Here is a 24,037-nt window from a genome sequence, read left to right as displayed (position 1 = left end):
AATTTTCTAAATGAATTTATATTTCTTGTTTTTCTTCCATATGTGTAAAACTTGTGGCCCAAAAACTGTAAAGGAAGCTTATTTCTCTTATTATATTTCTGTACTATAAGATATTCACAGCAAGTAGAATAAAAAGACTATATACAATTAATAAGTGGAGTGCATAATTAAGGATGAAAGCAGCATCAGGAAAAAAAGCTAAATTAAAATATATCTCCAAAATATTATTTACAGGATTTTATCTTTTAAGCTTTAACTTCAGAATAACAATCTTTGCTTCAATATACTAAACAGTAATTTCCTTTTGAGAATAAGAAAAATATGAAAAAAAAGCATTCCTTACTTTCACATTACCTCCATATTTTCAATACTATACCATTATGTATTAAAAAGTAAAACCAGAAATAGAAATTTACTGAAATTGATAGATTAGACTAAAAGAACACTCTTGGGGGTGTGCCATGCATGTAGTGGGTCTTGAGTCTATCCACTACATATGCAAAGTGTGTATGTATATTAGGTGTATGTGTACATATATATATATATATATATATATATTTACATATAAACTTTGCATAATGGAATATTACACAAAATCTATTGGCATTAATGCCAATATGACATGAATGCTCAGTGAGATGCACAATGTAAAACATATGATTACAAGATGTACTTCTGTCTTTGTAAGTTTAAAATCTACATCATGATAAAGGAAATATGAAAAAGCAATTTATTGATAACTACAAAACTGATTTCATCTTTAAGTAATTATTAGAACATTTAATTTACTTCTACAAAAGAATATAAAAACACGCTTACCTGTATGAATATTCCTGAGCTGTTTTTGAAGTAAACTGAGTAGTACAGTATATTTCCGTTAGGCTTTTGAGGAGGAGACCAGAATAGCATTATTGATGTGGAAGAAAGGTTTCTGTATGTAACATCTTTCGGTGGATCACTTGGTGCTGCAAAAATGTTAATTTTAGCATAACTTAAGCTTTTGTACCTCAAGGTTTTTTACACTTAATACCGGAGGTTCATCCACTGTAGTAGATTTTACAACATCCTATGGCAAATAAAATGTATTTCTGATTATGGTGTAGAAACTGTTTCACAAAATAATGAACTAAAACTGTATATGTGAAATGAATTTTTAAACCATTTTTTCAATCATATTTGTATTTAGCTGCATTTTTAAACAGATAAGATTTTTCTTATAGAATTTTTCCTGTACTTACTGCTTTGTGCACATAGAAAACCTAATTTGTAGACATGGAAGTTAACTGAGTTACGTGTCTATACTCCAAATATAGTTAGTAGGGGGGAAAAAGTTATTTTTTTCACAAAACCTAAATTTAAACCTTTTTTCTCTCTGATTATAAACAGAATTTAGGCTCCCAACTCATGCAGGTGAACAAGTTACTTAAGCTTGAACAGTATGATAATTTATCTTTTTTCCTCTTTTCTCATCCTATTAAATGTGCAGAAAGACCTCTGTAAGCCTACTTCCATTAGTCCCTCCTCCTATTTATAAAGAATAGCAGCATATGGTTTTTCTCAGTAACACAGTGATGTAGGAGAGTTAAATTCAATTCCTTTAGTCAGCTTAGGAGAATTTAAATCCATATTTCTCACCATCCAAGAAAGTGCTCTACAGAACTTGCAGTAGAGTACTGAACACTATGAGTTATGTATCTCTCTTGCTTTGTGCTGCTCTAGTTTGTGTAAAATATCAAAATATTAATTGGAGGGGGAACCCCAGCACCATTTCCTTAAAGTCTGTCCCTATAAAGTAAAATTATATTCCCATACCAGTTTCAACAGCAACTGTGAATATCTACAACCTGATGATGTAGATAGATTTTGGAGGGATGCTATCCTGCCAGTGGTTGTGTATTGGGGAATTGTTGATATCTGTGCAGGGTGATTCTGAAGTATACCTGCATACTATCTGTTTTGCAACAGATTATAGCAATATGATTGATGGAAAACCAGAAACAAAACTTAAACTGAATCACTTTCCATGTTGGAAGTATAAAATTATTTAAATGGAATAAACAAATCAATGAACACTGACAGTGTTCGTTTTCAAATTAAAAATATTTCAGACTTAAAAGTGATACTCTAAGAAGTATTTTCCCTATCAGAAATTGTTAGCTGCTTAAAACAAGGATCTATTAAGATATAATACAAAAATAATATGAATTATTTCAAAGTTTAGAAAGAAATTATTTTGATCTTATCTGTCCTAAAGAGAAATTTTTTTTTCTTTCTTTCTTTTCTTGGTAAATTAGTAGCGATACTTTTCATAATTTTATAGAGCCATAGATACATGTATACACAAAGATAGAGCCACAGAGACAGGTAGAATGTCTGTCCTTTACAAGACAAATGTCACTTCTACTTCAGTGGCCTTATTATCTTAAAAAAGGCTGAGAGAATTTTAAGGCTGAATGAAAATAAAGATTCATACTGTATATAAGCTTACCTCCTTCAGAAGTTCTGAATGTTATAGTATCACTTTTTATGTTGCCATCTCCAAATCTTGTACTTGCTGTTAGGTAAGCATTATACTCACAGTTATATTCTAGGTCTGTGAATTCCAGTGATGTTTCTGTTACATTTACACTCCTCTTTGACATTTTATTCCTAAAGAAAAATTATTTTATTAATTATATATATACACCATTTCTCTCTATATATACACACCATTTCTCTCTATATATATAATTACAGCATTTGCAACAAAAATGAAAAATGCAATATTGTGTTAAATACAAGTAATTTAGGTTTTTAAAAGAGGCTAGGATAAATTTTTGTCTTTTATGGTTAGAAGCTAACTTTTGTACCATCGCATCACAGTAGGGCTCTTCATGTTGTTTCTTAAAAAAAAATAACACCCCAAAACCCCACAGAAATATGTTTGCTAATTACATCACAAAGACAATGGTTACATGAAATATCAAGGAGAAGTATTTCTATCTATTAACTGCTTTCAAGTGGATATGTGGTACCCTTGGGAAGGACACAGTAGGGCATAACTAAACTGTCTCCCTGGACAGGAATAGCGAAATATAAAAAGATTATAGCAGGGAGCATGCCCTACTGTGACTCTGTGAAATTGGTCAGAAGGCTGAAGTTATAAATGGAATAATAGAAGATGATATGGAACAGGAATTAGCTGGTGCTGAGTTAATTCTGGTGGAATGTAGCAGAGGATCAGAATGGAACTCCAGTCAGGTCAAAACCCGCCTAGAAAGACTGCAAGATGTAACATTAATAAAATGCTGGTATTAGCATAGGTATGAAATGATTATCAGAAAGTAAAATAAGGTACAGAAAGAGTTAACTTGAATTCAAAAAGTGTTATATTCCTTGTAAAGTTAACATAATCTTTTAAGAAAGAAATAGGAGGAAAATAAAAACCTAACATTCCATTCCTTCAAAGATTTCTGTATGAGTAGGTGTCCTGTGTCTCTAATAGGATTTCATACAGAGATGATAATTTGATAATTAAAAGCAAGTATCTTGCTCCAGAAATCATTGTGAAACTCTTCACAAATGACAATGTGTTCTAATACTAAAAAAAAGAAAAAAGTGATTCAAAATTACTAGACTTTCATCCTTTGATAACTGAATGACTGTCCCATTAGCAAAGATCACCATCTAATATATCTGAAATAAGGTTACATTAAAAAACCACTGGAATGAGAAAATGTGTGAGAATGAAAGAAAAAATCCTTCCTAACCCTCAGATTTTGAGTGGAATGTCACTTGACATGGGAAACACTCTTGGTAACAGAGAAAGTTAACATTTACATTTTTCCCAAACTTCTGACATTTTTAATAGTCACTAAAATTTACAAGAGATTGCAGCTGCAGTTATCAAACTCTATACAAAGAAAGATATTTTTTCCTGGATCTTTGCCCAATGTATTCTTAGTATGGAAATACGTATCTGGTTATAATTTAAGTAAGAAGAAAATCCACAGCTTAGTGTTGTGAACATTTCTACTCTGAGTAACTGCATTCTTACATATGAGCTGCCAAAAAACATTTCCACAACCAGGCACGGAAAGAAGAGAAAAAACTTGAAGTATTTCAAGGGAAGTTGATTCTGTTTAGAAGCTACAAAGATTGCAATAAAAATAAGAAAACACTGATCAAAGCAAGTGCAGCCTTCACAGACAGTGAGGAAGTACCTACCAGAATAAGTTATGCCAAGAAATTTTACTGAAAAAAAATAATAAAAGGTTTTAAACACTTTTTTTTTTTTTTTCAAAAATGGAGACAACACAGATTCTAAGAAATTACATAATTCCACTTGACAAAGACAGGTACCATATTGTCTTAAAAATCTATACCTCCAAATAGACTTAGTCAATAAGTATCTCAAAAAAATTTGCAGAAAAGGATAGTGTCAAAAAACAATAGCTACATACAAGTTCAGCAATTTTGTTAATTGCACCTTTAATACTCAAAAATTACATTAAAGGAGTATGAGTTTTTGGGTTCAAGGAAAGAAGAAATTTGCTTTACTATCTACTAGTACCCAAAACCACCTTGTCCTCTGACAAATTCCATTAAATATAACCGAAAACATTGCAAACATCACCCTTTCTATTCTATTGATTGTGTATTCTTGTTCCAAATCAGCTAAAGAAAGCTTACCAAATTCTCTATAACTGTTGCAAAATATTTAATGAAGTGAAGGAACATTTATTTAACAACTGTAGTAACCTTCTCCTTTCAGCTTCATTGAGAAGCACTGGGATTAACAGTCTCCTCCAGAATATACTGAGTACCTCCCAAGAGCAGCAACTATATGGCATGACAATTTGCCTTGTCAAATCTCCCCCGGCAAGGCATTTGATGAAACTGTATAGACAACTCTTTTAAATACTTCAAATTACTCTCCTTCCTCCACACCCCTTGCTCCCTGCCAAGGAAGGAGTGAAGTTATGACCCCTTTGAAGGCAAAGGGAGTTTTTCTCCAATGTCCTTGCCTTAACATGATACTTAAAGCCTAAATTTAGGTATGGCACAGTAAGGAAAGACAAGACAGAGCAAAAAGAATAGGGGCAAGGCTTACAGCAAGAAGTTATGTGGTTGCTTAATTGCAATATTTAGAAATATGGATATTTTAAGAGTTGTTTCTTTTTTTAAAATAATTCTGTCTAAACCTTTTCTTACAGTAATAAAAGCAGTAAGTTATAAGAGAACATAAGGATGCAAAGTTGCATAACCTCAAGTCTTTGAACACAGAGTGCATCAAAACCATAGCCCTTATCATAAAGTAACTTTTCCCTAGCTTGAGGACAGTCATTATTTTAAAGAGCAACATACATTCCCAGTAGAGTAGAACTAACAAGAGAAGAAAAATTCTACTTTTCTGGAAAGAAGAGCTTTCTCCTCTTCACTTTATCATCAAATTAACTAGAAATTATCCTTTTTAAAAAATAGTAGTAACTGAGGCCAAACCCCACCCCAAATAACAATAAAATAATGTAAGCTCAAGAGCAGTATGTCCATAAAAACTGAGGATTTGCACATCTAGTTCATGTCTTATGCACTTTAGTATTTGCTTCCTGCACCTTAGCAATGGCAATAAAATGGTAAAACATAAATGCAATATATTAAAAGTGATCAATAAAAACCATTTTCACTTCCAGTAGAAGATATAGATTTTTGAAGAAATGTCACATGGCTAGACCAAACTATGTTTTGCAAGGAATAGGACAGAAACTGCAAGTTTTAAAGTAGCAAAATTCCTGTGTAAATGTGAAAAAATATGACAGGACTAAAAAAAAAATAATAGAAATGGTTAGATAGAAAAAACTAGAACACAATAAATGAAAAGTATCTGTTAAAAATATGTGTTTGCAATGAATGTAATAAATACAAAATATAACAGTAGGCATAATTGATAGCACATACAAAACCTCTAAACATGGCTCTTACACACTGTCTATAACAGGAGGCAACATTTCTCTATTTTAAGCCTATTTCAAATCTCCTTGACAATTCAGCATGGGTTTGCACCCTGCCTTGCAGCAGGCCAAATCAGAATATAATGGAAATAGGCATCATGCTCTAGTTTAATTATGAGTTCACTTACTATAGCATAACCTTTGGAAAAAGATGTTGGAAATGCTTATGAAATGCTGAAATTTTTCCCCCATTTTTTTGCTAGTCTGAATTTTCATATAAAGAAGTCCAGTATTTTAAATGCTGGAGATGGATGTTTGTTCTCCCAAAACATGTATTCAACATATTGTGTAACAAAAACCTAACATTCCTGATAGGTTACAGATTAACATTTATCCTCAGAAGTACTTGCAGAAAAATCTTACCAGACACAAACTGTGTAATAGAGGATAATTCCATTTGGCTCCAGTGGAGGTTTCCATGACAACTTCACAGTGACACCCAACAACTGTTTTACAGAGAGGGCTTGTGGAGGAGAACTTGGAGCTGTAAAATGAGAGAATAGGACACAACACCTTGTTAAACAGCTAGGATCGGTGGGATACACAGCATCCTTAATTAGGGTTTGAATTATTTGTGATAGAAAGTTAACCTTGTACCACCCTGGTACAGTATCCATCCCATAAAGTTAAGGCACAGCTTCTTTTCCTTTTTCTGACAGATGATAAAAGAAGATTTTGCATGGTGTTGTTAGAACATCTGTTTCTGTGATTCAATGGAAAAAGTACTTCATGAGAAAACGGAGCAATGGCTAGGTCACAGTGATTCACCTACTGCCCAAGTACATTGCTGTAATTTTTTTCCCCTTCTAATAAAAGCAAGAGCTTCATAGATATGAACACATGAAAATACAGCATAATAGTTCCCCTGAGGAAAAGAATGTGCTGTAAAGAATTATACGAAGTGCCAAAAGGTGGAAAAGTGGATAAGCATGGCATTGAGAGATGATAAAATTGAGGGATAGTAGACAGCAGTAAAATCTATTCACTCCATCAAACAAGGACCACATTCATAGATTTAACGTGTTGCAAGGGCAAATGAAAAGATAGGCATTGACTGAGATCCCTAAAATTAATTTTAAGATGATCCCTAGATGACACTATACCCCAACTCTGCAGGGAAACATTGTAAATAAATGAAAATGTTAGACCACGTTTGTCTTTGTTCTAAGGTTCTTATTAATTTTACTGAGGACAAATAACTAATGCATGCATAAATTATACTGCTTTATTATCAGCATGTTATTGAGAAATTAATCTTTATCTGTATCTTGATTCATGGACCTATGCATCACCATGAAGTAATATTAGAATTATATTTGTTTTTCTCAAATTAAACCAAAGAGCATCATGCACTAAAAATTCAGGTCATAGCTGTAGTCATGCATGAAAATTGAAAATATGAGCATAACTATTAGCAAATCTACGAAACATTTGGTCTGAACCTTGGAACACTGTGTTCCTGTGAATACGGAACATGTGGTGTATTATAAATATTGTTGTTTTTCACTTCTTGTTCCTTTCACTATCTTGAAAGTTGGCATAAAGGTTTTATAACTCCTTATATTACAGAAAAACTATTTTATATTTTTTCATAAACAAAGGTTCACTGCATTCAGTGAGTGTATTTACTGGTGAAAAATGTTGACATCTGTATTTTGTGTTTTACTTGTTATATTATCCTCAGTGACTATACAATAAAAGATCTGTCATATGGCAAGTGTCATCTTTTTGACATGTCTAGTTAATTCTACAATTCTTATTCAGGGAATTATTTTTTTTTTCTAAAGAATAGAAACTACATTAGTCTAAATAATAATAATCTCTGTTAAAACAATTGATTTATCGAATCTAGCTCTTTTCAGTCTGCTCCAGCAAAATAACTCTTGAACAAAGTTTTTTTACTGACAGTGTGGCTGATGAGTTGCTTGGGTCAATTCCCCTTTAGATATGTTCCCAGAGATTTCCAGCTGAAGCAAAGGAGAGGAACAGACACAGCCGTTTCCAAAATGTCACTCACAGCACCTAAGTTAAGATTTTTGCTATGAATTTTTTTTCAGGATTCCCCTGCAGAAACTCGAAAGGTGACCAATGATAACTTTGCACTACAACATCGTGTTCTGAAAGTACAAGCATAATTTTAAGGTTCCTCTGCTGGTTTGTGACCCACTGTAAAAATTAGCAGGGTTTGCAACAACTGTGTTCTACCCTCAGGCTGCACATGCCCCGGCTCAATTTGGAAGTCCAGTGCTACAGATGATGGACTTTGGGCATTTTCATATTATTAATAATTTCATAGCTATCTATGTGTACCTGTACGTGCATCTGCTTAGAATAATATAAGAAACCCCACAGAAATGTCCCTGGACCATCCAAACTGCATTTTTGTGGTTTTCCCTTTCCCCAGGTCTCACATGACTGAAAAAGCAAATACAATAATTCTACCATGTCATGTATTAGATTAAAATAGCATGAGTAAATTAAGATACTTCAGATTCATAAGATATTGGTAAGATAAAAAGTCCAGGCACAGCAATTGCAGCATTTCATACAGCTTGTCCTGATAAATATATCGGTAGATAGATGGATAGGTAGATAAATATGTTTCTGTGTAGACACATAGTTACAGATAGAAATGGAGACATATAACTTCCAACAAAATGCAAAGACTTAAAAGTATCTGACATGAAGTTTAAGAGTAAATTAAGAATACAGGTAGAAAATGATGCACTGAAACTTCTGTTCTGACTTACCATCTTCATCAGTTAGTACATGCAGAGGTGAACTACGAACACCCTCTCCCATTGTGGTACTAGCAGACACTTCTACAGTATATTCTGTGTACTTATTTAAATCTAAACAAACAAAAAAGAATAATTCGATAAAACAATGATTCAATGGAACAAACAAAGTTTTTTAATGGATTGCAAGTATTTTTGAAGTGGTGGATAAGCCTATCACACTGATCTGTGTCATTAGAGACTGAAATAAGCATTGGGAAAGCTTGGAACACCAAAATCTTGGCAAAAGAAGGGTCAAAGCCCTAATTACCAGTTTATACTTCATATTCCTAGAATGCTTTGCAGTTTGTCCTTGGCTGTAGTCTGAAAACGTAGCAGTGAGTGTACTGAGCTCCCAGCATTAATTGCTGTGCCACACCTCAGCAATAATGACAGAACTTAGGAAAAGATTCAAAGCTGAGTGGAAAAGGAATTTTTTTATCCAGAATAAGATCAGAAAGATATGCAGGTGACTTGAAGGTTTCCTTTGTTACGATGATATTGAAGTTCCTTGTACTTTAATCATCTAAAATACAATGAAATTTATGTTAGACTCCACCATTTGAGGCCCATTTCACCACATTATGACAGGACACAAGTTATTTTTTCAGGACAGGGAGTAAAAAACTTTCTGTAAGGGCAAGAAGGATCAGGTCCAACCAATGAACTAAGATATCTCTGTCTGTTGCATACTTCCCAGAAAAACTCACAGTTGCCCTAAGTTCCAGATCATTATATACTGGCCTGCAATACGTAGTGTCAGAAGGGTAGTGTTTATAACCCTTTGCTCAGTCCCATTAGTCCTCACGAGATATATTGTGTAGGTCTGTATGATTCCGTTGGGAATGGATGGTGGAAAAAATGATAATTCAATTTCCATGGATGAGATGTTCCTATAGGTTATGTTTTCTGGTGCAGAAGCAGGAACTAGAAGAAAAAAAATTTGAAGATTTCAGTCAGTTTCATTGATTTGGAAAGAATTCTTATAAACCAGTTTCAATTAAACAGATTCAGATTTGTATCCTATTTTTTTAATGAAATACATTTTTAAAGAGGCTGAATTTGAACATCAAAAACACTTAGACACACACAATACCAACAAAGTCTTTAAAAAAATATAGAAATCATCTTAATTCATCTTCATCGCTGTCATGGCTGCGCTTGGCCATGGTCCCACAGATCCAGTCCCTGCCTGACACAGCAGCCCAGCCTCAGCTTGGCTCCCCACTGCAGGCCTGCCCCACTGGCACTGCGCTCTGTCTGCCTTGGTTATTGTCACTGAAGCTGTGAAATTTCTTTCCTGGCTTGATCTCAGACCCGCTGCATCAGCAGGAGGTGTTTGGCACTCCAGACAGGCCCTGGCTGCCCCACCTTGCCTTGTGCCTTGCATGTGCTTTGCAGTAGGGTGGTGAGACAAGTCCTGGCTAGTGACACCTCTGCTCATCTGGCCCGGGAACCCCGGGGCTCTTGGCTCCCCATCCCTTACCAAGCACCTTGCCTTGCTCTTTTGCTTTGGTTAGAAAAGAGAAAAATGGGATTCAAACTCACTGCCTGGCAAAGTAAGAAAATACTTTTTAAATTATTGAAACTTATCTCCTGGACATCAAAGGTTATCATGAAGCAACTTCTTGTCAAAATTTTTCACTCATTAAAAAGTACTCACCAGTTTCAGAAGTTCTGACTAGAAGCGGAAAAGATGACTGATTCCCATAGCCAAGTCTGGTGAATGCTCTTACTGAGATGTTGTAGAGAGTATATGGCTTCATTTCACTTAGTGATATACTTGTAGATGAGGCATTTTTAATAAAAAAATTGTTGGAATCACTGTACAGAACTTCATAGTGAGTAATGAGACCATTAGGCTGCTCAGGTGGTAACCATCTCAGATTTATTTCTGTTGCAGTTACATTTATTAATTCTAAGTTTTGAGGTGGGGAATCTGGTTCTGCAACACAGAAATCAGAAAAAAACCTTTTCAAATAAAGAATACAGAGCTGAGATCATAAACCTATTGGATCCTGGCGTTGGATCCTAACTGTAACAAAAGGGCTACGCTCATTTTCTCAATCTTGTTCTCAAAGCCTTTCCACTTTTTACCTTAGTTAATTTGGATATGTCTCTTTTTTACCCCTAAAATTAGGCATCTTTTTGCATTATGACACTTTAGCTTTTCTGGAATTTCTTTTCTCATCCACTTCTAAATCTATCTGAAACTGCACTTATTATTAAAATAATTTCTTCTTGCTACTAGTCTCATGCAGACTGGTCCTTCAAATCCTCTCATTGTCTTCCTCATATTCAGTTCTTTAAACTTGGATTAATGTCCTCTGCTTTCTTTGAAAATAACCACCCTTAGTACTTAATCAACTATTGAACCAAGAGAGGGCCTCCATGCAGAGTAACTAAATTGCATTTAGAGAACCCTGTGTAAATCTTGCACACTCTGGTGTGAAGGTCATGCACAAAGCAAGTCCAGCTCCAGGGTGGTGTGTGGTTAAATCTATTGGCAATGTATGAGCTCATGTGACTCCAGTGTGCTAATAAGGCATGGAAGTGTTGAAGAAGTGAGTGGGCTGCACTTATGAATAAAATCAGCTCTGAATGTCATCTTTGATTCCTCTGAAGGCTTCACCACTTTACCCCTGAAATAATCTGTAAAATCAATATGAAAATATACTACCTACTCAGAATAATAGGATTCAGTTTGTGTACAAATATCCATTTGAAGATATTTCAGAATTCATTATGAATTTTTTTGCCTAAAAGGTCCCACAAATCATTTTCATTCCTGATTTCTGAGCACATGAAAGTGTTAACTGTAACAGATCACTGCTTCTGGATGACAAGACTGCCCACATGAATATTTCCCATGCGAAGAAGATTAATTTTTAATTTAAATGTATTTTGCCATGTATCTGGCATGGTAAAATATTTAAATGCAACAGCCTAGTTTCTTCCATCCTAATGCAAGTTATCTAAGACAGTTGTAGTGAATCTTTTATTTGGAGGCATCTCTCCTTTCAAGAGTCAAACAAATTTCTGTTTCTGGGCTAAAATTAGGACACATGAATCTCAGCCTGAATTACTTCAGGAGAGCTAAACAAGAAGAAGAAGATAAACAATTATGGATAGCCTTAAAGAAAAGGCAAGAATTCTCGATGGGTTTCTCACTAGTTTCCTCAAGCCTTGCATGGCTCTTTTATGAATGAATGAACAGTTGGCTGTTGGTTCTGAACAGAGAAACTCTACTAAGAAAAATTTCTTTAACACTCTCAGGCAAGGGACTGTAAGCTTTCAGAGAGAAAAATACTGATATAAGTAATTTTCTTCCCTTGTGATATGCCTTTCCTCTGTAAAAATAGTGAAAGCATAGGAGAATATAATTTTTTAAAAGATTTACAACTATTTTAAGTTTCAGCATTTAATCTCATATTTTGTGTGGTTATTCAAGTCACCTAAACTTCAAAATTACCCATGATTTTTAATCCTGTAGTTGTTTTCCCTCCTTTATTGACACTCAATTATTTTTCTTGTATTATAGTACATTTGAAAATGATAGAGATAAATGAAAATTGGGCAACCACCCTCTGGATTACTTCAGTAAACCTGGAAATAACCACTGAAACCAGTGAAAATACAAACTTGATGCAAACAAGAAAAGACTAACATTCATGGCTCTGCTCTGCAAATCAAATTCCCATGTTTTCTTTGCAGAAGCCAAAGACAACTCCAGTTCTTGCCCCAGTGCCTTCATGGGTAGGAACTGCCTTGCAAGTAAAAAAGGAAGATTCAAAAATCTTTATAATGTAGTATTATACCTGACATTAAAATTATTGAGCAGTCCCAAAATTATTAAAAGCTATACAAAAACAACTGCTTATTATATTCAGCATTAAAAAAATCTTCACTTTATCAGCATCTTTGCCTACAAATAGAAATATTGTCTCTGAATTGCTGAAATGCCCATATGCTTCAAAACCAACCTAATTTACACGTGATAAAAAGACAATAAAATGGAATCACAAAGATTATTATTTAGATGAGTGCTAGGGACATTGTTTTGAGAGAGGAGCCTCAGCTCTGCAGCTTTCCTTCCATTTGTCTATCACATTTGAAATTAGTTGATTGCAGGTCATGCCACAGCTTTCATTACTATTTTTTTAGCACTTACCTAAAAATTATCTGAATGAAGTCACTGCCTGATAGAAGACTAATAATTTCAACATTGGTTTTATCTATACACTTTGTTCCCCCTTTTGTGTGTGTGTGTGCTAGTCTTCTTTTTGAGCAGACACAAACGTCAGTACAGAAAATATATCATTGCAAACAGTGCATTACCGTCCTCAGGGGTTCGCACAAACACCTCATTCTCTTCAGACAAAGCACTTTCTCCAACTGCGGTGGAGGCTGTGACTCTCATTTTATAATCTGTGTACTTTTTTAAACCTGAAAAGATTAATTTAAAACATCTTGATTCTTAACTTCACAGCAAGACTGTTGACTTCTTTTGTCATTGCTACCTATAAAACTATAGTACTGGATACTGTTCTGAGAGTTTTTGATACATGCTAAAAGAATATGCAAAGTACTGTTTATTTGGTGACAGTCAAACAAGCATGAAGTTAAATCAGCAGATTTTGAAGTAAGTCAGGCAGCTTCAACCCCGTAAATAGCCAAAAGAATTTGTCAAGTATGTCAAAGGATACATATATTAACATCCAAATATGGGGATTTAATCAGTATGCATTATTCTGATTAGCATCAATGATAAGTGAAACTCTATTAGAATGTGTTTGCTTCAATTACTATAAAGAATACTACCTTAAAATAAGAAAATTGTTATTGATGTCAGATAAATACTGTGAAAAAAACTGCAAATCTGAAAAAGACTTGATGATTTAGGAATATTTTCCTATGGGGAAACAGGAGACTGAGGCAAATATTCCAAGGAGAAATCCATTTCACAGATTACTGCTTGTACCATTTAAAAAATTACTGTTTATCTTAACCAGCCCTCTTCTCCCATCTCACATACCCTACATATTCCTCCACAGTAGACAAGTCTGAGTAGGGTCCCAACCTTGGTTTTATATGCAGTTTTGTTGTGTGTGTGTGAACATGTGTGAATGTGTGAGATTTGATCCACATATATTTCAAATGGCTACAATATAAAATTAGAAAAAATAAGTTTGTAAAATTTACTCGCAAGTTTAAATTTTTATATTTTTTTAATTAAATGACACCATACCTGTCATAAGTAAGCTGTTGTTTGAAGTTGTTTCATTAAATGCTTTTTTTGCATCCAGTTCCATGGCATAAACAGTATAATGAGTGATTTTCCCATTAGGATTTGCTGGAGGATCCCAATACAGCAAGACAGAGGAGGAGCTAATATTCTTGTAAAATATATTTTGTACTGAGCTTGGGACTTAAACAAAAACACAAGAACATACAGTAAGTAAATAAATAAGTAAAAAAATTCAAACATTCAGTGAAATAAATAATTAATATATGTCAACTTTGGTAATATCAGTTTCAGTTTACCTTGTTCACTTGTCCTGACTGTAAGAACTGATGGTGGTCCTTCTCCAACAGCAGTGAAAGCAGACACACTAATTGTGTAATCTGTGAAAGGTGTGAGGCCCTTTATAACATATGACAGTTCTTCAGCCAAAATGTCGATGTTATATTGAATATCTATGAGTCAATAGAGAGAAATTGTTGCTTACTCATAAAGTAATTTTATTTCTTATTCATTCTAAACTCACTTTGGCATGGCAACCTGGAACTTTTTTATTCTCAAAGAATTAATTTATATGTCAATTATAAAAATAAAAAGAAAAGTCTGCATTCAACCTTTTAACTTCCCCAAAGGAGAGTCCCTTTTCAGTGTGCAATAGATAGGTAGGCTTAGGTAAAATGAGTAGAATTGTGAGGTTTTGTGAGTAATCCTCTAGAAGCTAGGAAACGGTACTTTTGTATAAGGTCTAGTCTGTCCAGTGATTTCAGAGCAATGGCTCCTAGACTGATGGAGCTTTTGAGGGGTTTTAAATAGTTTCAATCAAGAAAGACAAATTCCATCTTCCTTGCCATCCCAATGGTGCTAGAACAACAATACTTGGAAAGGCTGCCTTCACAGATCCCTTCATGCTGGTATTTTTACCAGAAGAGTTGTGGTCAGTAGAATGATGAAGCCATGCATGCCCACAAAGAGAGTGGTGCACTCTAAAATAAAGTTCAAAGTCAGCCACAATCCAACTGCGTTAACCAAAACCATCTGCTAAAAAATAGTCATGCCAGTGCAACATGAAAAGGTGTGGGCACCTCACATACCTGAATATCAGGCTCAGAATTCAGTGAGAAGGGCATTAAAATAAGGGCATTGAAAAAACATCAGGCCCTGTTGAAAATTTGGCTGTCAACAGCTTTAACTACTATAATAACTCCTATAAAACAATACTTGGATGGTAGATCACAAGAGACACTGGCTGAAATAAATTTTCAGCAGCACAGACATCTTTTAGCAACTCAATACCTCAAACTGAATGAGGCCATAAAAAGAAGATTTACATTTAAATGCTGTGCATTTCCTTTGTACGACAAAGAAGATTCTTCAGGATTAACATAGCACAGAAAATATCCACTGTCGTTTAAAATAAAGGATTAAATTCTGGTTTTAGATACTGGTGCATATAGATGAATTCAGTGACTTAATTAAATCATTTTTTAAAAAACAAAAAGTATATTTTCTCCCCACTGTCCAAAACATTGTAAAAATTTTGAGTGATATTTGAAATCCCTGCCTGTCAGCTGAGGGCTGCTTAATGATTTGTAAATATCCATACTTGGTAAAGAAACAGTGGTCCATTGATAATACAGAACAAGTGTACTCACTAACGACATCACCATGTCATGGGGTCATCTCCACCTGTTTGTAACCCATACAGCAAAGTTGTAACTTTTTGACCTATTTACCTTCACTGACATTTGAAAACCTATTAGTCAAAAGGCTTAGAAAAATCAAGGTCTCTGAAGGGCTTGGAGATATGTTAATCCCTGACAATCACACCTGCTTTGGCAACTGTAATAACTGATTGTCTATGCAGCTTGGCTGATGGCTCTCCGGTGCTCCTTTCACTAGCAAGAAGGTCAGCTGGGTGACAAGGGGCTAGTTCCTGCCTGTGTGGCATTCCCATTTGCTTCAGAAGGTTATTTGGTAGTAAAAAAATCTGACTCCAGCAAATGACCCATTTATAATTTGCTTGAACCATGTGCTAAAGATCATATCTGGGACAGTGATGGGGGTCCTTCAAGCACAAAGAAGCAGGTAGAAAAATATCCTAAAATATCTTACCCAAAGCAGAATGTAGTTCTGTAGCTCCATTTATATCAGGGAAATTATCACCAGATACACTTGTAAATATTACTGGGGAAGCTGTCTGAATGCTGGAAAACATTTCAGCTGAACCTTCATATAAATCATTGTCTGCTTCCATTGAATTCCAAGGGGTAGAAGAAAGTTTGATATTTTCATTTATTGTGTATGGTTCCAAAGAGTCAATCAGATACTATAAATTAGAAATATAAAAATAAAGCACAAACCTAGTCATCATTAAATTATATAATTGAATTTATATATAATATAGAAATGATGCTTGTACGTTTGTACATGCAGATAAATACTATATAAATTTTAGCATACAAACATTATTGGTCATTAGAATAATTTTTAAAATATAAGCTTTGTCATAAAAATGTTCAGGTGCCAGTAGCCTACAACATTTGATTCTGGTTATTGTTTAATCAAACACCACCAATGTTTTTTTATTAAAAACAATTCTTAAAATACGTATTTTATAATAATGTGGCAATTTTAAAGTAAGGTCTTTAATTTTACAGCTATAATTTTAGCGCTATATTGAATAGATATACATTTGAACTTGGGAGATTTTATTTGTACTATCTCCTGAAAGAAGGCAGCAGGCATTGAAAACACAAGGACTTCAGATGATCCTTCCAGTCCCCCAGGGAAAGGATTAGCAGGCTGACTAAATCTCTGAGAGGGAATAAGAGGAGAGGGAGAAAACCAGAAGCTGATGAAAAAAGGGGAAAGAAAAACAAGGGTGTATATATATGAAAAGGGAGAGTGTAGGGGAGGCAACGTGATATAGGGGCCCATAAGACAGAAGATGCAAAGAAAAAAATGTTGCAAAGGGATGGCAGCAGATATAAGTGCAGCAACAACAACAAAGAGAGGAGAAACAAAAGCAGAAAAGAGAGAGAGGCTAAAGCATAGGTACAAAATGGTGTGTTAGTACCAGATCTTCATGCCCCTTCAAAATCTGGGACCAGATCCAGGACTCAAGTATCTCTGAATTGTTCTGCTGTCATCTGGAACACTCCCCACTCACACATATGGCCCACCTCATTGCCAGAAAGACATGTTTTTACAGTGATGTAACTAGTACACATTAGTCCTTTCCCTATGGACTCTGGACAGAGAAAGGGCAAAGCCACATTTTTACTCCTTTAATGTGAGGTACATTAGCCACAGGCACAGACAGAGCATCAATCTCACCTAAGTACCAGGAGGTAAAAACTGTGTATGATTCCACTTCACCAGCATTTTATAGCAAAATAGTAGGCTACATGGAAATACTTTTTGGTTCTGAAGATTTTCCATATATAAGACACCAGCTTTTTATTGCTATTGGGTTTTGAGTGCCATTAGCACAGTGACTCTGTCAGTTCAAGCCCTGTAGCTGCTCTAAGCTTTGGTCAATGCAGTTCTAGATAAAGCAAGGTTGTTTATTACTTGCCTTGGATTTTAATTAGAAAAATACATTCTATAAATTATACTAAAGCAGCAATGATACTGCACTAAGAACTCAAAAATTAGGAAATTCCATCACCAAAACATTTTAGTGCACGATATTTTAATTTTTTGTGTCAGGACTATGATACAATCTTTAATTACAGAGTTATATGCTTTCCTTTTCCAAGGATGCCTGTCTGGTTTAATGAATGGATCTTTATCCTAACTTTTTTCCCCTTGCTCCTTATTTAACATTTGACTCCAGGGCTCTATTTAATGTATATCATTCAACTTGAAAGTGAACTCCTTCCTTGAGCCCTACATCAAAAACTTAGATCCAGATCCAGTGAAAGACATCACTGCCTGAAAAAATAAGCAATTATGCAGACTTTGGGCACCTGTTTCCAAAATTCAGCCCAAAAAGCCCTACCCAGAAAGAATTAAATCCTGAGCTGAACGTTTGCCAGGGGTCTGCAGTTCTGTGCTGCATACTCAGAGATGCTTTAAGCACACAAAGCAGATCAGCACCCAAAATCCAGAAGCTAGACTGATTGACAGCCTAAGTCCCCTCAGAGATATGATCCCATAGATGTGCACAGACATCCTTAGTATGCAACCACAGCATGGAGTTAAGCATGTAGCATCACACACGTGAATTTAAGGATACAAAAAGAGGCAGAAATGTCTAAGCCTGTCTGCCTTGCTAGTAAAACACTTAGCTAGCATTTGGACACTTCTGCTGAATTCAGAGGGTTCATAACCAGGTCTTCTAGAGGTTTGACTGAGTGGCTGTGTATCAGTGTAGGCACCCAATTCTTTACTCTGGCCACCCTGGCCTGCAAAGAACCCAAGGACTGTGGGCTGTGGCTTCCTGCCTTCAGCAGCTGGATCATTTTACCAGAATGATTTAATTTTTCATGTTGTGGAAACAATATTACTGGAATCGTTTTGAAAGCCAGTCAGAGAAAGACTGTGAACTGAGGAAGACGGCTTTTAAAAAAACTGACAACTTATCAGTGGGAGCTAGCTCATTCTGTAAATGTCAGATAAGGCAGAGAGCAGATTTAATCTAACATAAAATCCATACTAAAAAAAAGAAAATAATACCTTATTTTTGTCTCCAAGAACAGTGTTTTCCAGAGTGACAAGTGTTGCCTGCACATGTACTTTAACTCTGTACTGGGTAATGATTCCATTTGGTTGTTGTGGCTTTCTCCAAGTAATTTTTATATATGTGGCTTCCACTTCTGCTAGTTGTAAATCTGATACAGCACCTGGGACTAAATTTCCAAGAAGAAATTTCAGTTCATTAAACACTTGGGATTTTTACAAGGTTTTTCAGCACTGTATACAAAGTACAATAGACAGTCCAGTTTCACATCCTTATCTTTTGAGTTGGTCCTGTGCAGAGTAGAGAGTTACTTCATGTGTTCTCTCAGCAAACGAGTTACAGTTCTAAAAATATGCAGACTTTTTTTAACACATAAGACATGTATGAGTATGGTCAGAGACTAATAAGATGTAAAACAGGATTGCTCTACTGAGGTCTACTTGGTTGGAATCAAGCAGGCCTTTGCTATTTTCCTATATGGACTCTTAAGTATTCTTGAAAATAAAAGGTTAGCTCTAAAATCATCAAAGCCATAGAAGAATGAAGTAAAAAAGCTGTGGAAAAAGTTACTGTGATACAGCTTGTTAATTTCCCTTTTACAAAAGGTTTATATAATTTTATTTAGGTTTATATAATTTTATTTATATTATATATTTTATAGATGTGTGTAGATATAGACAGATACATATAATAGATAGAAATTACATAATTTCTATAATTTTTTTCATTAAAATTTCAGTCTAAATTATATTGTAACTTCCATAGGACCACCAGAGGTAAAATACATTTATATTCAATAGAATGATATTCAGATTTGATACAAAAATTTTTTTTTTCCTAATACACATCAATAAAAGACATTTTTGAAATTACTTGTATAAGGAGGATTTTTAGATTTGGCATTAAAATAAGACACACTGTGTTATGCTAAAATTACCCCAAACCCACCAAAATTCCCTTTGGTTTCTCTCAGTGCATTTCAACAAAAGATGAGCACCTGTACTCAGATAGGTAATCTCTGGAAATTGTCTCTGAGACCTGCCGGAAGAAGACCATTCAGGAAAGAATATGATAAATAAATAAAGATAGGTTTTCCTCCCAGTGTTACATCTTGACAAGAAACACTGCCAGCAATCCCTGAGGCAGAGATTTTCTAAATTTTTGTTGTGCAGCATAAAAGTAAGACAGAAATAACCATCTTGAAACTTCCTCTCTATTACATAGCAACTCTCAATTTTTCCTCCATGCATCCTCAAATGCTGATCAAGAGTCCTGAACAATCTCACATATATGTGAGATAAATCTGCATTTCCGTGCAGCCAAGGATTCTAACCTGGTGAGTTGGCCACTTGGGACCACAATTCCACAGGACCGAGGGCTTAGAGGCAGAACCAGCCACTTGTACTGGGACAAGCCCTCCATGTGGGGGCCTGTCTCACTGCTGAGGGTGGCTCCATCATAGACGGGTCTCGGACTTGGTGACGATGAATCAAAGGGGAGATTTCATAAGGAACAGGGGGCTGAACGAGCCAGCAGCAAGAATCTGGGCTGCGCTTTCTTTTCCTCTTGCTGCCATCTAACGGGGCAGAGGGGGCCCTGCAACTTAATTACTGTACCTAAAATTAACTACTTTTGTTAGAAAGGTGCTACATTTCTTTCACAATCTCTGAAGGCCTTTGATAGCAGATAAATGTACTGACAGAGTATGAACTTAACAAAAACAAAGAAATAAATGTCATAATAATATTCAGCTGATTTCTTTTCCTCTCTTGTAGGACTCTTACATGCATTCTCTCCTTTGCAAAGTACCTTAAAGGCTCTGAAGGGAAAACTCTAAAGGGAAACCCTTTGTCATGTTCAATGTTTGTTTTGCCTCTCTGTGCTCACCATCTGCAGGAGTGAAAACTGTGAGGTTGGTCTTTGGCCCCACCCCAGCGCTTGTCTCAGCACTGACGTACACGTCGTAGGTTGTAAACGGCACAAGGTTACTAAACACAAACTTCAGGTCTTTTGTACTGTTATCCAGAACATGACCTGGAATTAAAAACAAAGAGATTTTAGGTCTAAAAGAGAAACAGCCCATGACTACTTTCTGGTATGATGAACAAATGAAAGGACAAATTTGTTCGGGGAAAGGCTAATCAAGAATCAACTTTAATGGAATAATGCTGAATATATGGGGAATTAAACAACAAACCAACCAACCCACCAATCAACCAAACAAGCCACTTCAAGGAGGTGGGAGTTTTAAGAGTAAGAGATTTTAAAAAAATGTGTCTTACTTTTCCTGTGTGGTCCCATAAAAACATTAGAATACAGCTTATTCTTATGTCTTGCTTAACTACAGACAGTTCTATAATTTCTGTATCTACATATGTCTGAGTTTAAAAAAAATGCAAAAATGTCAAAACAGACTTAAAGTGTTGATTGCATACTGTGTGAGAATGAACATTCTCGAGAAAACTTTATCAGAAAAAAAAAAAGTAAAGATTTAGATATATAAGCACAGCAATTCAGCTGTGCTTAACCTATGTATCTCCTGAAAGATTGAGTAGAAGTTGATTTTATCCATTCCTAGAAATATCTAATGTGAATTTCACTTTATACTCTTCCTTTCCCCTTAAAATTAATCTACAAACCATTAAAACATATAATAGCAAAAAGGGATCTATAACACTGCTTTTGACTATCCATCCATTTTTTATTGGCAGGCCCAGAAGAATGTGTAAGGAAATAATCACCAAAAAAATAAAAAGAAATGGCAACATCAACTCTGACTTACCAGATGGTCCATACAGCTCAACTCTGTAACTGAATTTCCCTGTTACTATGGTTGGTGGGTCCCACATTACTGAGAAAGACTTTGCTGTAATGTTGCTCTTGGCAAAATTCTGTGGTGGGTCTTCTGGAACTTAAACAATATTGGGAAAAGTCTTTGAACATAAAATACTCTATATTAGGATGTCCAAGAACCCCATAACAGACAACTCATTTCTAACATAAACATGAAATATTCTGAAGGGCAGCCATAAAAGCCATAAAATTACTTAATTTATTATTTAAGGTAATTCTCAGTGAAGGTATCAAGAGAGTTGATAGTATGGAAATAATCTCTAAAAGACAAAGGTGAAAAATAAACCAGAAAATAGCCCTGAAATCATGAGAAGAGAAACTGACCAAAATTTCATTAACCCTTGAGAGAGCAGCAAACTAAGGCTATTGAAATTCCATCAAAGCAATTCAACTGAACATTTCTAGGAGGAAATAAAATTTCTTTTTATCTGAACAGTGCTATCTATTTTGTATGTATGAAAGGGAACTGAGTAACATCAAATCATATCAAGCAAAAGAATGATGTACTAACAAACAGAAAGCCAGAATACCACTCCTTTGGAGTGCTTTTTTTGTACAGCTCTGCTAACAGTGCTCCCACTACCTAAGCCATTATAAAAGTGCTGCTCATGGACCATTGCTTCCAATTCCAGCTTCTGAGTGCATTGCAAGTAATCAAAAATCAACTTCACCTGGTGCTTAAAGATTTCTTCAGCACTGAACAACTTTCTGCAATAGGTGCAGATTGGCAACAAAAGTACAGGAGTTTTCTTCATTAATGTATTTCTCAACAAAGGCAAAGAAGCCTAAACTGCATTTCTATGTACACAAAACACATCCTTTTACAATATTATGCCTGACAGTTATGACCCTTCATATTTATTTTCAATTCTTCTACCATTATTTTATTATTAGCAGTTCTTAAATTGTCCCCAGTTTTTCATAAAATTTGATCTGTCCTGAGTTTCTTGGTATCTTTGACTCCTAACAACAAGTGAACTCTCACTCACTGTACATTATTAGATACATAAATATATATGCATTTTCAATTGTTTCCATCAGGTAAAATTAAGTAATCACAAAAATACAAAAGCATGATACAGATAAAGACAGATTAGGACAGAAGTATCTTGCAGCAGAAAGAAGTTTTTCACACAAATCAGAGAATTTTATTGCCATTTTAGAGCCATATGTATTTAACATACCTGATTCTGGTGTCCGGACAATTGCACTGTCAATATAACCTGCTTCAGTGGTAACTGCAGAGACTTCAAAAAGATAGGTGGTGTATGGCCTGAGGTTAGTTACAACAAAGCTGATTGGTTCACTCCAAACAGAGCTCATCTGATTTGCTGCCTCTGTACTTGGTGTCACTGTAGTCTGTGAAAGACTTGTGGCTTTCCCAAAAGTAGTTGAAGGAGTGGTAGTACTCCACAAAAAAGATTCACTCTTATCCTATAAGTAAAAATAAGAAACATAATAAAGTGCATCTATAACCAATAATTGTAAATAAATGTAAAATAAGGCTGACCATCTTTGAAAAAAATTACCCTGAACTGGTTCTCCTTTTTGTACTTCAGTTTCCAAATTTAGGCAGACTTTGCTAGTGCATCCTGTTAGTGACAGTGTTAGAATTTTCTGCCTTATTCAAGAAGATCTCAAATCTGACTAAACAGAAACATCTCTCTAGGATTCATTTAATTATTCCCAGTTTCCATTTTCAGCATTCAGTCTATCTCTCGAAAAACGTTCCCTAGTGATGTCCTTTTGCATCACATGTATGTTGTATGTGTGTATGTGCACACACACGCATAACATACATATATGCACACATCATGGATAAAACCAGACAGGAGTTTCTTAATCCATTGTGTCAGGAGACAACTCTGAAAAGTTGCTAGGCATTGTGGTGACCAATGCTTATGGTTCAGTAGGTGGCAGCCTACTTTCTCAGATCTGAATTAAACCAGCCTGGTGTTAGGAACCTTTGCAATGCCTAAAATTATCTTTCAAATAAAAACTGAAACCAAATTTATGTTAACTTATGCAATTTAAAATTGCACTTTTCTTTAAAGCGCTAAGTGTAAGAAATTTTTAAAAAAGGTCAAAGGAAAAAATGTTTGGTTACTTGACGTTTTGACATTTCTGTAACTGCTAAACTTTGCTCAAAGTAAGAAGGAAAAAGAGAAAAAAAATTCTAGAAGAGAGAATTTTCTTCAAGAAATTCCAAAAGGATTCAGTGTTTACAAGTCTGAATTCAACAATAAGAACAATTCAGACTGCAACCATATTTTTGAAAATCACTCTGCCAATCATGTTCAGTTTTTGTTTTGGTATAAGAAGTATTTTAAATATATTGAAATGTGAAACACAGAATAAAGCATACTTCTAAAATACAAAAATATCACACTATATCAAAAATATCATACTATATAGAAAATAAGATATTAACAATACTGTATGTCTTCACTGACCAAAAAATCCATGTAAATTCTTGGGTTTTTTCTAATTG

At 34.9% G+C, this 24,037-nt stretch overlaps 1 protein-coding gene across 1 annotated transcript in view; it reads right to left on the bottom strand.

The window, feature by feature from the left end:
- Positions 1 to 24,037, bottom strand: part of PTPRQ (protein tyrosine phosphatase receptor type Q) — a 99,190-nt gene that overhangs the window by 69,009 nt on the left and 6,144 nt on the right. The window contains exons 6-19 of the mRNA XM_064731466.1: positions 22,731 to 22,980; positions 21,476 to 21,604; positions 20,581 to 20,727; positions 18,690 to 18,862; positions 16,122 to 16,335; positions 14,312 to 14,464; positions 14,016 to 14,195; positions 13,106 to 13,213; positions 10,431 to 10,712; positions 9,512 to 9,694; positions 8,741 to 8,842; positions 6,354 to 6,474; positions 2,489 to 2,649; positions 820 to 965 (exon numbers count right to left, since the gene is read on the bottom strand). Of these exons, the coding sequence (XP_064587536.1) occupies positions 820 to 965; positions 2,489 to 2,649; positions 6,354 to 6,474; positions 8,741 to 8,842; positions 9,512 to 9,694; positions 10,431 to 10,712; positions 13,106 to 13,213; positions 14,016 to 14,195; positions 14,312 to 14,464; positions 16,122 to 16,335; positions 18,690 to 18,862; positions 20,581 to 20,727; positions 21,476 to 21,604; positions 22,731 to 22,980 (2,349 nt within the window). The remainder of the gene's footprint in view (positions 1 to 819; positions 966 to 2,488; positions 2,650 to 6,353; positions 6,475 to 8,740; positions 8,843 to 9,511; positions 9,695 to 10,430; positions 10,713 to 13,105; positions 13,214 to 14,015; positions 14,196 to 14,311; positions 14,465 to 16,121; positions 16,336 to 18,689; positions 18,863 to 20,580; positions 20,728 to 21,475; positions 21,605 to 22,730; positions 22,981 to 24,037) is intronic.

This window comes from Zonotrichia leucophrys, chromosome 1A (assembly GCF_028769735.1).
Source record: "Zonotrichia leucophrys gambelii isolate GWCS_2022_RI chromosome 1A, RI_Zleu_2.0, whole genome shotgun sequence".
In the NCBI taxonomy this organism is placed as follows: Eukaryota; Metazoa; Chordata; class Aves; order Passeriformes; family Passerellidae; genus Zonotrichia; species Zonotrichia leucophrys.
Note: the sequence above shows the minus strand (reverse complement) of the source record. Positions and strands in the feature narration are given on the sequence as shown.